The following is a 15,005-nucleotide window of genomic DNA, read 5'->3' as shown; positions in this document are numbered from 1 at the left end:
GCAAAAACGAAGATGCAGCACATACATATGGGCATAGACAATGACAATGATTCAATCTAGCTAAGAAAGATCTTCCAGGAGGATTCAAATGCCTCTACAAGTGGATGCAGCGAGATACCTCTGTATTGGATGAGCTTGGGGGTAGGCGGTAGGCCTAAATCTTAGATTGCAAAGAAGATGGGTGTTGATTTCGACATGTTTATGTCACGCAATGACCATGTTCACTAACAGACACCACGGTCTTTTGAATCCCAACCATCACCGTCTGCATCAGAAGATGATGGTGCTGGGGGTGGAGGTGATTTCCAGGAGGAAGGTAATGTAATCCTAGAAAGATGGAAGATCAACTAGGAGCCAACACAACCAGGTTCTGTAAGCTGCTGGTTCGATGGGGCAGATTTGAAGTGTTAGGTAAATTTTAGGGTTAGGGTTAGGGTTAGGGTTAGGGTAGGGTAATGGGTAGGTATCTTATATGGTAACGCTGTGCAGGTATAGAAGAGTCTAATGAACTAGGTTTTAAGGGTTTGGATGGGTGGAAGTAGGTTAGATGGATCTGGGCAGCAACTAGGATTAGGGTTTTGAAAGGTGGAAGATGATGAATCTAGGTTTTATAATGACAGGAAATCAGGTAGTTGAATGGGTTTAATATTTAGGTTGAGTGTGGCTAGGGTGGAGGGGAATATATGCTGAAAGTTACAGCTAAATCAGATGGTTAAATCTGGAGTTATGGAGGTTTCCTAGTAGAGATAGGAGAGAGGGGTAAAAATGTAGTTTCAGACAATCGGCTGGGTGGATGGTAATGAAATTTGGATCAAATCTCTCTAAGGGTTTGAGGAAGATTTGATCAAAATTTTAGCAGTTTCTAACGTTTAGATTTGGCTGGGCAGAATTCTTACGAAAATCACCTTGCATGTGACCTTCTAGAAGGGAAGAAGAAAAGTTGCAGGTTTTAGGGTTCTAATGGATCTATGAATCGATGGTGTATGAGGAAGGTAATAAGGATTGAGTATTGGCAAAGGGGATCCATGGGGCTAGGTTTAGAGGATTAGGAGAAGAAGGGTGTGGGCTAAAACTGTAAACTACTTACTTGAATTTGCAAGTCTTCAATGGCAACAGCTTGAAGAATAGAAGCAAGTCCTCCCGATCTACAAGATGCAAGGAGTCGATTGGAGACCCACCAATCCCTTATAACAGATCTTCCCGGTCTACAAGACGCAAGGAGTCAATTGGAGATCTACCAGTCCCTTCACCTTGATATGACTCACAAGGCAACACTCAACAGAGTAGAGCAGCAGCTATGGCAGTAAGCAAAAGCTTTTTCATTAATCAAATTCGTGTTCACTGTTTGCCCCCCTTACAACCTTATATAAAAGACTCAAAAATAGACTCTTACTCTAAAAAAGAAAGGCCTAACCCAATCCTTGACCTATTAGGTAACTTAAACTGACTAGGAAACTGAAATACTGAAAGAAATAGACTCAAAACATGGCAGGACTTATAGAGTCCTAATCCAACCCAACTTACATCACATGACTACTTAAGTTGTCACATAACCACTTAACCAAGTCATATGGTCACTTAAGTGATCACATGACCACTTAAGTGATCACATGACCACTAATTAAATAAAAATAGAAACTAAAGAATTAAAACAGCTAATCCCGTATGCAACCTAATTACCCATATTTTAGGCCCATAAAAGTGGCCTTTTACATAGAAAACCCATGGGATCAAAGGCCCAACATGTATATAACCCAACCCTAGACTTATTCCTAGTAAAAGAAGCCCAGTTTGGTGATAAATCTGCATCAAAAGAGGAAGAGGAAGAGGAACAACACCCCCCTCACCCCGTAGAGCCCATCCGATTCACATGAGAGACTTAGTTTGAGCATGCCACACAAGATGCTGACCACAGTGCACACACCCACAGTAGAGGCTACTCGAAAAGTCCATACCGTCAATTTAGACCAGATGAGGAGGAAGATAGCATGGATATAGATATTACAAGCTTGTCTAACACTCTTGGAGAGCTTAGTTTGGAAAAGAGTAGTGAATATGGTGGGTATGGGAAATGACATGCACCCTCCTTTGCCCAAGAGAGCTCTAATTCCAAGTATGGTTGGTATGACTAGTATAGCTCTTCTTCATTCCCCACGGAGTCCGAGGGTCAGTCACATGGTGGGTCATCTTTTGTGAAGAGCATCTTATCGAATCCGGCCCACCAATCATATATGCCCGCTCCACAATGCAATTACGGTGGTTCCACATATGTACATTCTCGGCTGGTGATCTATATTCTAGGTTGGGTTACCTTGCATATGTTGACGATGCCACCAATAGGACTGTTGTGATGGACTTAGAGAGTTTCTTTAGGCATAATATGACATGGCCTTCATCTATGATAGAGTCATAGAGTCGGAGTAATAGTTCCATTGGTCCCAAGGGCTGCATCGATCTTCTAGTGGTTAACTATTAACTTGTAATATTGAATGACAAAAATGCCAATTTGTAAATTGTTCTCTATGATGACACTTTTTGACAATCGTGTAGTGCTAAATGGTTTCAATTGTTAATGGTAGAATGTTTTCCAATGTTATGGTTCTTCATTCATAATGCATATTTCAATTGTTTTTATTGAATATTAAATGTTCTAGGACTGAATTATGTGTAAAATAGGTTATATAAGGAAAGGATTCAGTAGGGCACACTATAACTAGCAACCTAGGGTCCGAAGCCAAACAACTACTTTGGTTTCTTTTTCTTTTCCCCCAAATCTAACAATTCAAATCTGTAAAATCATGCTTAAATGGGCACTCCTTGGAATTTCAAGGCAAAATTCCACTTTTTGGGCACCAAAATGGACCAAATTTCAATGGGATTTCGGCCACGAAAAATTTCAACCTTGTTTGTACCATGCTGCATGAATCTAGAGATGATTTTATTGATGAAATTTGGAATTTCGGGAAAAAATATTGATGAAACTCGGGAAAATTCATTTTCCAAAATATTTATGAATTTAGGCTTTTCATTTCCTTGACTTTTGCTTTTCAGCAGCATTGTACTCCATATTCAGGATTTAACCATCTTACATACTTTCTCTTAACTTCATAGAAGTCTTTCTTACTACCATAAAATAAACGAAAAAAATCTAATTGCCCCTAATACACAAGATTTCAGTAGTGAAAAAGTGGAGGTTACAAATCCCTTGCACAGCGCCAGATATGCATCATTTTGACCACATAAGCCATTAGAATAAAGTATGTAAGAGAGTTCCCTATAAGCACAAAATAGCAGTTAGTGGGATGCAGGGTCACAGCTCACATCAACATATGATGATACCACATGAAGAACACTCCTAAGGAACCAAACTATTGTTCTCTAACTTTAGTTTGAGAAATAGGAATATCGGCTACATCAATTTATTTAATACATTAAGGATACTATGGAAATTCCAAAAAAAAAAAAAAAAAAAACTAAGTACCTGTCCTCCAGTAGTTTTTGGGATAACAGAGATAGAAGCAATATCTACATAACTTTGGGTGGTGATGAAGACATCAACGCAAACCTGGACAATGTTGACCCATTAAACATTTTCCTTCATGCAAGAAAAATTATCCACCTCTGAATTTATTGCAATAGAACAACTGAGAGTATTAGTCAGGAACGAATCATTATGCAAGACAAAATTTTACAAGTGACCCTCAATTGAAAACAAAATAAGCATAGACAAAAGAATCTTACTTGATACTCGGCAAATTCTATTGCCATTGTCTTCAGAATCTTGTCAGCTGGTTGGAGCAATTTATGGGCCTCCTAAAATTCAGTGAGGTGGCCAAAAATAAGAAATCAGGAAATATTTCGTTCGCATACCAATTGGGGTTTATGCGTCAGTAACAATTATTTGAATAACAGTAGCAATAGATCAAATAATCAAATACAAACTACAGAAATTATCAACATGGAAAATCTATTTTTTTTCGGGAGAGTGGGGAGGGGGATAATAACACTCTAGTAATGAAGATAGATGCAGTTCAAATCATGAATATGTGAGCACAAACACTTTTGTAGATAACATAGGAGTGGAACATTTTGACCCACCTTTAACATTTCCCAACCCATGACTCTTTTCAGATTTTTATGAATTATGACAAACAAAATTTTACATACGAAAGACAAGTTATCTAGCTAAGAACTTCCAAATCAGTCATTTCAGATTCATGTAGGCATTTCCCAACCTGACCGATTGTTGTCCACAACCAAATGTGGTTTTCAATCCCAACACCTGCACATTTGGCATATGCACAGGAGCAGGCCTCATATTTGATTGATTTCTCTAAGGCACCAGGATAATAGAAATCTTCATCGAGGATCAAATGAATAGTGATTTCATTAATAAAGAAAAAGAGGGTTGGGATTGGGAACTCCAGAACCCAGAGACAGAGACTATGCCAATGGCTAGCCTTTATTTATTACAGATACCAATTCTCCCAACATTAGTTGTAAGACAAGCCTTCAATATCCTTTAAAAATAGACTACCCAGCAAAGGGTAAACGCATTGTGGATAACCATATCCACAAGAACTTAGTTTCAAGTGCCCAACAGGTGCGGACTTGTCAAGCAACTATGCATTTTCATATATACACCAAGTTACGCGCTAGCCAGGTAGTGCTAACTTGTCAATTGACTAGGTATTGACAATAGGCGCAGACTAGAAGAGGATTGAAAATCAAATATCAATACCTTCTCCCCAGCAGAGACATTAACTCTTCCTTCAGCTTCCCTAGCAGAAAGAGCTCCGATGCCAATCGACGGCAGTACTGTTAGAAATATGGCACAGTTATCAGAAATTTCACAAGCATCAAGCAATTGAATTTAATCTTTCAAACGGGCACAAAAAACTTAAAGGAACCCAGAAGGAAATTAAAGTAAGTAACTTTGAGAAAAGGCATGTAAACCAAACAGAAGGCGCTAATTTTCACAAAAAGATCAAATTCAAGGGATGCAAAAGCAGAAAAGAATACATACAAAACTAGCTTTTTCATCAACTACATTAGCTTATACATTTACAATTAAGTAAGAAAAATGTACAATAGTGTACTAGCGTCTAGGAGAACAATACAAGTCAAGACATTAGAGAAGTTAAAGAAGAAACTGAGCAATGAGGAATGTAAATTTTCACTACTGTTAGAGAGCTCAATATCCTTTCTCAGCAGAAAATTCATGAATATTAGGTAAGAACTTGCTTGACGACCACATCTTTGATGGATACAAAATTCAACTAATAGAAGGGAATTTTGAGTCCCAAAGAAGCAACAAATAAGGCTAAACCAAAGAGTGCACTCAGATTCTATTCAGAAGGGGTTATACAAGCTACTTTTTGGTGCCATTAGGGAGGAGAGAAACTTGAGCTCATATCATAGTGTCAAGTCTCGACAGCTATCGACCGTCTCAGTCAGATACGTATCGAGATTGGCCATTTCTATACGATACAGAACCGATACCTAAAAATTTTAACTGTATTGAATTGATACGGACTGATACAGTAATGATATAGACATACATTATGGTCGATACCTATCGAGATTGGCCATGTCAATACTATACAGAAGAAATCACATTTATTTTTGTAGATCGGGACTACAATGCATCTCCTCCATTCATCTGGCATCTTCCTTCTGTTCATAATTTTGTTAAACAGATTGGTTAACCAATAAACCCCACAATCTCCAAGTGTTTTCCACACTTCAACTGGAATCTCATCTGGGTCTGGTGTCTTGCCTGATGTAATCTTTCTAAAGGCATCTTTAACTTCCGCAACGCTAACTTTTCGTATATATCTATGACATGCAGTGTCTTGTTGAATAATGTTCTTGTCCTGGCAGACTTGAATGTATCCGCCCGGTCCTCCAAGCTTCCTACATATACTGGACTGGTATCTTCTGCATTCCTAAATCCACCATTGTGGCCATTGAGCTCATCCTTTGTGCCTTCCTCTGGAAGGGGAAAGACACCACCAGATTTCTCCACCCTGTCAGCTGGAAGTCTATCTGCCTCCCTAAATCCGAGGGTGGTCTCAGTCTTCGCCGGATCTGTCACTCCAACACGGCAGGCATCCTCAAGCTCCTCTAGAAAATTTCCTCCAATCAGGACTCCATCTAGGTCACTTGGGTTCAATCTCATCTCCTTAAATCTGACTCCATCCGGACCGTCCCCATCCCTGCTGACTCCTCTTGGATTTGGTGCAAAATTCTCTCTCTTCGCCCCCTTGCTCTTCTTGGAATCTCCTCTTCCATTGCGGATAACACATCCACCTCCCTCTGGCTTGACCCCTTGGGATCCTTTATAATCTCCTTGGCCCCAGAGCCCTCTACTCCTCTGGTCTCTCAAAGGATGCCCTGGTCTCCTCCCTCATCTCCTCTGGTTCTTGGACCCCACCCCCTCATCTCAACCCTGTCATCATCTCCCAGATTTGGGCTTCTCTCCCCCCCTTGCAGCTCTCCCCCCTCACTCTGCAGACAAGGTCATCTGGCTTCCCTCCACCAATGGTCTTTTCACCTCCTCTTCTGCTTGGAACCTTTCCAAAGATCCTAGCCCTGCTGTCCCTTGGCACAATTTAGTTTGGTTCACTGGCCATATCCCCCGCCATAGCCTCACTGTTTGGAGAGCTCTCAGACTTTGCCTGCCGACCCAAGCCTTCCTCATCCACCGCACCATCCCCGACTCCCCCTCCTGCAACCTCTGTTGGATCGGCCAAGAAGACACCCCCCACCTCTTTTTTGACTGCCCCTTCACCTCCACCATCTAGAAAAAAGCCATGTCTTCCATCTGGCCGCGTAGTAGAAGGGCCCTGTCTTTTGACCGTGAATGGCTCTGGTTGCTCAAAACTTTTCCAGGTAACCCCATCTGTGACACTATTGGGAAGCTAGTTTTCAACGCTGCGATTCACCATATCTGGCTGGAAAGAGACCTAAGGAGATGGACTTCCAACTCTAGATCTTTCGACGTGATTTGGAAAGCCATCTCCTTCGATGTTTCTTCCAAGCTCAGCCGCATCCGTCAAAGGCCCTCCATGGATAACCGTAAGAACAAGCACATTGTGATTTTTTGGGGCCTTGATACTGCCCTCTTGCGGCCTACCTCCTCTGCGTAGGCTGGTTGGCCGCCCTTTGCCCAACCCCCTCTCTCTCTCCCCCTTCTCTTTCTCTTTCTTGTATATTTGTTCTCCTTCCCTGCCCCCTCTTGGGGTTCGGTAATATATTCATTTACCAAAAAAATATATACTCATCCCATCTCTTCACAATGTCCTCATCCCTTACCAACACTCTTGTATCATCGCTTATGATACACCTCACCTGATCGAAATTTCTACTCTTCCTTTCTCTCATCTTGGCTATCTTATAAATAGCTTTTTCCCTTCTTTAGTGTTTAGGTTGATATAAAGATCCTTATATCTCTTTTTATCCTCTATTTCTTTGGTCCTTCGCCATGTCTTAAAACAATCTTTCTTGATATTAATGGCTGCTTGGACCTTATCGTTCCACCACCACGTCTCCCTAGGGATCTGACGACTACCCTACACTTCCCCTTGTACATCTTTGGCAATCCTCTTAATACAAGTCAACATCTCATTCCACATCGCACTGGTGTCTCCCTCAAAGTTCCACTTTCCTTGTTTGACCACATTATCAGTAAATGTCTTTAAGGAATCCCCTTTTAATCTCCACCACCTTATCTTAGGGTACATCGGTCCCCTCCTACTCTGTACATTAAGGCACATATCTAGGACCACCAGTCTATGTTAGGTGATTAGGCTCTCCCCAAGGATAACCTTACAGTCCTTACACACCATTCTCTTTGCCCTTCTTGTTAGGAAGAACTCTATTTGGCTGGTATGGTTCCCAATTTTATAGGTAACCAAGTGCTCCTCTCTTTTTTCAAAGAAAGTGTTCACAATGGGAAGATCATAAGCTACCGCAAAGTCTAGAATTGAGGTCCCCTCCTCGTTCATCTCCTCAACCCCAAAACCGCCATGGGCACCTTCATATCCTCTACGATCCCTCCCAACATGTCCGTTCAGGTCCCCTCCAATAATAATTGATTCATCCTAGCCAAAACGCTGCATTAAATCATCCATGAGTTCCCTAAATTGATGCTTACTACTTTCATCCATTCTTATTTGGGGTGCATAAGAGCATACAATAGTGATAACCTCTAATGTAGTCCTAGGTAGGACAAGTCCCACTAGGAACCAAGGTACTAGGGTTATGTAATAGGGTTGGCCGAATGGAACAGATTTGGTTAATTAGGACAAAATTTAGGGTTACGGTTGATTAATGATATTGGAGTTTATAGGGTTTTAATATGCAGGTTTAGGAGGTCTTAATAATATAGAGAAGTTAGGTTTTGGAGAGGTTTTAAAATTCTGCAGTTGGGCAGAATCGGGTTGCAGGTTTTAGGGTTTAATGGAGTGAGGGGATGGAGGGGTTAGAGTGGATACTATAGGCTAGGGTTGAGGTCGAGTGTGGGGGGTGATGTGGGGACTGTGGACTGGAAGTAGGGTTCGAAGGTGAGGGCTAAATCTGGAACTACAAGGGAGTCCTAGTTGGGGTAGGAGTTGCTGGTTTAATGGAGTTTAGGGTGTGATGAATGAAAAACTGTAGACCAGGCTTATGTAGAAGAAGGTTAAAATAAAGTAGATTCAACTCACTGTAATGGAAGCAACTTTAATGATTTGAGATGACCTCCCGATCTTCACAATGCAAGGAGTCGCAGGAGTCCACCTACCCTTTACCACCATGAGATCCACAAGAATATACACTCACAAAGAGCAGCAGCAATGGCAGCAAGCATAAAGCTAATTTTTATTAATCAAATTCGTATCTAATGTTGGCCTCCCTTACACACTTATATAGAAGACTCAAAAATAGACTTAGACACTAAAAAGGAATGACCTAACCCTATCCCTAACCTATTAGGTAACTTAAACTGACTAGGAAACTAGAATACTAAAGGAAATAGACTCAAAACATGGCTAGACTTATAGAGTCCTAATCCAGCCCAACTTACATTACATGACCAATTAAGTTGTCACATGACCACTTAACCAAGTCACATGATCACTTAAATTGAACCAATTGGATACAACCAATTTGAACCGGTTCAATTAAAAAACATAAAAATAAACTAAGTATTGAGCTAATCCCGTATGCAACCTATATACCCATATTTTAGGCCCATAAAAGTGGCCTATTACATTAGAAACTCATGGGATCAAAGGGCCAACATGTATGTAACCCAACCCTAGACTTATTCCCAATGAAACAAGCCCTATTTGGTGATGAATCTGCATCAACCTCTTTCTCCAATACAAGTTTGATGGATATAATCCTGTCTCCCAATCTTTTGTCCTCAACTACATCATTCTTTAGATCTTTGTCCATGATTATGCCCACTCTGGTTCTATTACTATGGTCTCCCGAATACCAAAGGTTGAAGTCATTTAGCATCTTAGCTTTATTACCCTTCCATCTTGTCTCTTGGATACAAGTGATATTTATCCTTTGTCTCTTCATAACATATACCAACACCACCAGGCTTTTACCCGTTAAGGATCCAATGTTCCAAGAAGCTAGTCTAATCCTGTGCTTCTGGGTTGAAATATTTCCTCTCACTTGCCTTTGACTACATATCACCGCACTTGGGCGTCGGCACGGTGCATCGCTTACAGGGGACGCCCTAGAAAAGTGAGGACATATAGACATGAGATCGAGAGAAAGAGATCACAAAACAAAAGGATCCATGCAAAAGGTGATTGGCAGAATATATTACAGCGCTGGTTGCCGCCCTGATGCACTACTATAAGGAAATAGATATATAAATTAGAAAAGAATATACAAAAGGTAGAAAGGAGAGGACACACCTAATGCCTTAAAAGACACACTCACTATGTAAAATAAGGTGCATACTCAAGTAGAGCAAGGCATAGGGGTGGTAAATCCGTGCTTAAACAAAACAAATAATGATGATAAAGTAACAAGTAGTTCCAGATTAGTGCTAATATGAGGGGCAGGTAGTACAACATGACATTAAAAGAAAAAAATGCTATCAAGACTGTTTAGAATGAGCCCTAGTGTCGTGGGGGTACAAGGGTAGTTTCGGTAATTAACCATGAATAGGGGGATTGTCCCTATCTTGGTTTTCTTAGTTTGTTTCCACCGTTTTATGTTAGTTTCTTATTATTTTTAGTTTCTTGGTTGTCAAGGAATGAGTTTCCTATTTTGATGTAATTGGTTATTATTATAAATACAAACTGTGGGACAGGAACTCAGTGCATCGAGTTCTCTTCTTTTCTTCCCCATCTCTTCTTCTTCCATCGTTTCTTCTCTGGTTTTTCCTTTTCTTCTCAGGATTTGTAACATGGTATCAGAGCTGATGGTTTGAATCAATCTAGGTTCAAAACGTTGCCGGTTTGGTCTCTGTTATGGTGAGCAGCCACTGTTAGTACTGCACTAAAAATATTCCATAACCTGCTGCTACTGCTGAAGTTGGGTTCGACTGCTGATGGTTCATTGGTTCATTCAGAGCTATCGTTCTATTGCTCTGTTTATTGCTGAAGGTTGAAGACGAAAGTCTGTTTCTACAGCAGGTTGTTCTGCTGGGTTGATCGTTCCGCTGAGCTTTGTTTATGTGCTTCGATTGCTTGCTCCTGGGGTCGATTATTGAAGCCGAGTAGTCACTTGTGCTTCTATCAATTTTCTGAATAAGGTCTGATTCATTGATTGCGATTTGCTGCTGTTTCTTCTATATGGTAACTGGCTCCTGCAGAACCGATTACTCGAGCCCTAGGTATCGTTGATGGGTTGGCCGCCACAGCTTTGTTGCTACTTCCATGCTTTCCGCCTCTGCTATCTGCGTTCTCACAATGGAACGCTACAGATCTGCTACATTTATGAGCTCATGGGTTGCGAGAATCTTGTTGCTGATTTGTTTGTTTCTCGGCTAATGAATCTTGCTGATTTGCTTGTTTATCGGCTGAGATCTCTTGGTCGAAGGTCGATGGATTGCAATCGATTTCTCAATGTTTTTCACTGCTCGGCTGTATCCGCTTTTCTCTCTCTCGCTGCTCTCTGAAATGGAGGTTCTCTCTTTCACGATTCTTCAAGGTCTTTCCGTTTTTCTCGCAAGAAGGGTTGCATGAGTTTTTTAGGTGTTAGTTCCCTTTTTTTCCTTTCTCCCATTGTGAGGTTGAAGACAGCATTATATTGTTTTGGCTGGTTGCATGAGAAAGACATCCAATATCTCAAAGTGGATTTCCTTTTTGGTTACTTAACTTTATTCCTAGAGTTTTATTTTATTCTTTAAGTTTCCTTTTATGCCCTTATCATCTTTTCTTCTCTACCTTCGTCCTTATTTTACTGCTCATTCCAACATTACCCTTTTGCCTTGGGTGGTATTTGCAATTAGATTTCGTCTAAATTATCTACCCAAGAGCCACTTGAAAATTCTGGTTAATTAGCATATTGCCACTACTTCCGTGTACTTATGTTTTACCTCTGTTGGGTGGATCAATAATTGGGTTTAAGTCTGGGATTGCATTGGGATTGATGGATTAATTACAAATATGCCATTGGACTTACAAATTAAATGGTGGACCCGGTCATATCAACTTGGAGTTACAATTTTTTTTTTTAAAGATTGGCATTGTTGGCACACTCTAGCTGTCTCCCATTGGTTTTACCTTATTTTGTCCACGTGTAATGCTACACGTGAGGGGGAGATTGGAGATCTTGGTGATTATTGGTGCTTGTGGTTATTGCGTTGCTCAAGAATTATTTTTGGAAATTTGTCTGATTTATCTGGCCATCAGCATGATGTTTCTACATGATTGAAGACTTATTTGCTTCAGTCACTCATTCTTGAAGATTATTTTTATCTATACGTGTCATCTGCTCGTATCCACAGCAACATTAAGAGTTTATGTGTTTGGTTCAACAACAGTACAGCTTTTATCTACTTGGTCGACGGCTGCCTTATGCTGAGTGGTTCGTCAGCAACCATATGCTGTCTTTGTATGGTCGGTCAGCAACCAGATGCTGTCTTTGTATGGTCGGTCAGCAACCAGATGTTGTCTTTGTGAATTGGGTCCGCATTCTACAAGCACCAAGCTGATGTACAAGTACCGCAGTAGTACCTCTAAGACAGTAGCCTTTTGTGAAATGGTGCCTTTGAAAGAGTTGTGAGATTCTTCTTGTGATGTAGTAGTTGAGGCTGCACTTTTACTTGTCTTCTTTAGGAAGATGCCTATCTACTACCTGTCTCCCTTGGGAAGATTTTGTGATGTTGTTGTTGTTGTTATATGATCTTTAGATCGCGGTTGGGGTTCTCTACCGCTTATTATTGCTCGTTGTTGTTTGGTTCTATTCGACAAGGTTTCTATTACTTACTGATTGGTAGCCATTATGCTTGAGCTGGTGATGTGCTGCTGGGTGGTGCTATTGTTACCTTGTGCTTTTGTTTCAAGCTGGAGATTTCTTTTTGCTATATGTGTACTCCAGCTTGAGGGGGAGTGTTGAGAATGGGCCCTCGTGACGTGGGGGTACAAGGGTAGTTTCAGTAATTTACCATGAATAGGGGAATTGTCCCTATCTTGGTTTTCTTAGTTTGTTTCCTCCGTTTTATGTTAGTTTCCTAGTTAGGGTTAGTTTCTTATTATTTTTAATTTCTTGGTAGTCAAGGAATGAGTTTCCTATTTTGATGTAATTGGTTATTATTATAAATACAAACTGTGGGAGAGGAACTCAGCGCATCGAGTTCTCCTCTTTTGTTCCCCATCTCTTCTTCTTCCATCTTTTCTTCTCTGGATCGTCCTTTTCTTCTCAGGATTTGTAGCAAAGACTACAACAGATCAAGCCAAGCAAAATGAAACCGTAACTGGCTGAAATATAAAATTATTTTACCCTGAGTGGATAACGTAAGTCCAAATCCACTCTGAACAGTACAATATAATATTATTTTACCCTGAAACAGCAAATTCTAAACAAGTAATTTGAAACTATAACAGATACTTATCAATGTATTATTCCATTATTCATAAAACCTACAATGGAGAATTCATAGGCATCCAGTAAAGAATGAAATTGTATAGTAACCTCCACCAACAAAGAAATTTAGTAAATTATGAGGTTTTAGAGCATGGGGGACAAGGGGGTAAGATATAAACAATTTAGGTAGCAGAACTAATACACAGTAATAAAACTCATCCAAACATAAGAAATCAAGTAGATGGACTAACAAATATATGGACAGAACATACATAAAATGGAAGGGTTTTATGATTATAGCTCAACACTACCAAAATTTGTAGCAAAGGGAAAATATGTAATCTAATGAAAAAAAGATCTAAATGAAACAGTGAAAAAAGCAAGATAACAGAATTGATATCATTTATCCTTCTCAAATCAAGGCCGCCCCCCTCTTTGGGAAGGCAACAGCAGCCCAACTCAAAGGGTGAAGTAACCTGGAGGTTTCCACTCCCTTCCAAAGAAAAGCACACAAGGGATTCCATTGCCTTGATAGTGGATTGGGGCAGCCCAAAAATACCTGACCAGTACAAATAAGTAGATTGGAGGACAGGTCAGATCAGCTCCAATCTCCCCCGCATATGAAAGGAGTTTTCCATTCCAAAGTAGGAGCCTATTACGGATAAGATCAAGCATGGGGTGCAATGGTGAGCTGACAACCTAGCTGAGATCAAAGGAAAAGCCTGGAAGATATAGGATTTCAGGAGGTTCTTCCGAAGGCCTGACATCCCCTCAAACTGACGCAAAAAAGACATGATGGTCTCAATGGCACCGAATCTGCCTTAGAGAAAATCATAAGGTCATCATCAAAAGCAAGGTGGGTGAGGCTAAGGGACTTGCATTTGGTACGACTGATTTATTCTCCTGTATTTCTGAACTTCAACAGTCCTCTCCAGTCATCCTTGCTAATGGCTTCTCTACACAGGTGACAGGTCATGGTACCGTTTCACCCACTGCCTCCATGACGCTGTCATTTGTTCTTCATGTTCCTCATGTACCAGCAAGTCTCCTATCTATTAGTCAGCTTACTAAGGGGGTGTTTGGCAACACTCTCAGAGAATAGTTCTGTTCTTCCGTGCTGCGGGAATAGAAGAACGGGTAAATATCGTTTGGCAACACCAGTCCATTCTTTTGTTCTTGTAGACCGGACTGGTAGAAAATGTAACAAAAGAACACGTTTTACAGAACACCTCAACACATGTTCTGCATGTTCTAAGACCTAAAATAAAGAACAATTTCAACAAAATTGTGCCCAAGAAAAACTAGTGTGCCTGATAAAACATCAGTCTCTTCACTCAACCACCGTCTTCTCTCTTCCAGCATCTCCTTTTTTCAACGACCACCCTCTCCTTCAGAGGGAAACAACGTCTCTTTTCTCTTCTGAGATAGGCTACGGTCGCCTGAGAATGTCTCATAGCAGGAATGAATGGACTCTGCACCCGAGATTTGTGAAGCTCCATCTCTGTTGTGTTGAAAGTCGTCTGCAATCCCTCTGTTTTGTGCTACACCTCGCTTGGAACCTGCTATTTTGTGCATACGGATTCATAGGTATGTGGATTCTTCTTCTCTTCTTCTCTATTTTCATTCTCAAAAAACCCTAACCATGTGAAACTTGGGAAGAAGCCCTAATTTGAATTGTTTTCACCCATTTTATGATGTTCATGCATTCATTCTGAGTTTTGTTTTGTTTGTTTTTTCTTTTCCCCTTTAATTTTTTCTCCTTTGGCACTTTTCAAAAGATTGATGCAGCTGTTTATCTTTATCTCAGTGTAGTCTGGTCTAACATCACTTGAACCTTACTCATTATTGTATTACTATTTTTTAGCCTACGCATGTGAGTTTGATATGCCTCTTTTTTGGACTGTGTATTAGTTTAGGGCTTTGTTCAGTTCATAATATTTTTCTGAATAGGTGTCATCAAGTGG

General features: G+C 40.5%; 1 protein-coding gene across 3 annotated transcripts in view; it reads right to left on the bottom strand.

The window, feature by feature from the left end:
* The window catches only part of LOC122667513 (protein transport protein Sec24-like At4g32640), a 107,513-nt gene that overhangs the window by 42,832 nt on the left and 49,676 nt on the right, over positions 1 to 15,005 (bottom strand). For all 3 annotated transcript variants that reach the window (XM_043863792.1, XM_043863794.1, XM_043863793.1), the window contains 3 exons: positions 4,742 to 4,818; positions 3,742 to 3,813; positions 3,482 to 3,565 (listed from right to left, as the gene is read on the bottom strand). In XM_043863792.1, the coding sequence (XP_043719727.1) occupies positions 3,482 to 3,565; positions 3,742 to 3,813; positions 4,742 to 4,818 (233 nt within the window). The remainder of the gene's footprint in view (positions 1 to 3,481; positions 3,566 to 3,741; positions 3,814 to 4,741; positions 4,819 to 15,005) is intronic.

The sequence above is a fragment of the Telopea speciosissima genome, chromosome 7, assembly GCF_018873765.1.
Source record: "Telopea speciosissima isolate NSW1024214 ecotype Mountain lineage chromosome 7, Tspe_v1, whole genome shotgun sequence".
In the NCBI taxonomy this organism is placed as follows: Eukaryota; Viridiplantae; Streptophyta; class Magnoliopsida; order Proteales; family Proteaceae; genus Telopea; species Telopea speciosissima.
The sequence above is the reverse complement of the archived record's forward strand: the minus strand, read 5'-3'. Positions and strand labels throughout refer to the sequence as shown.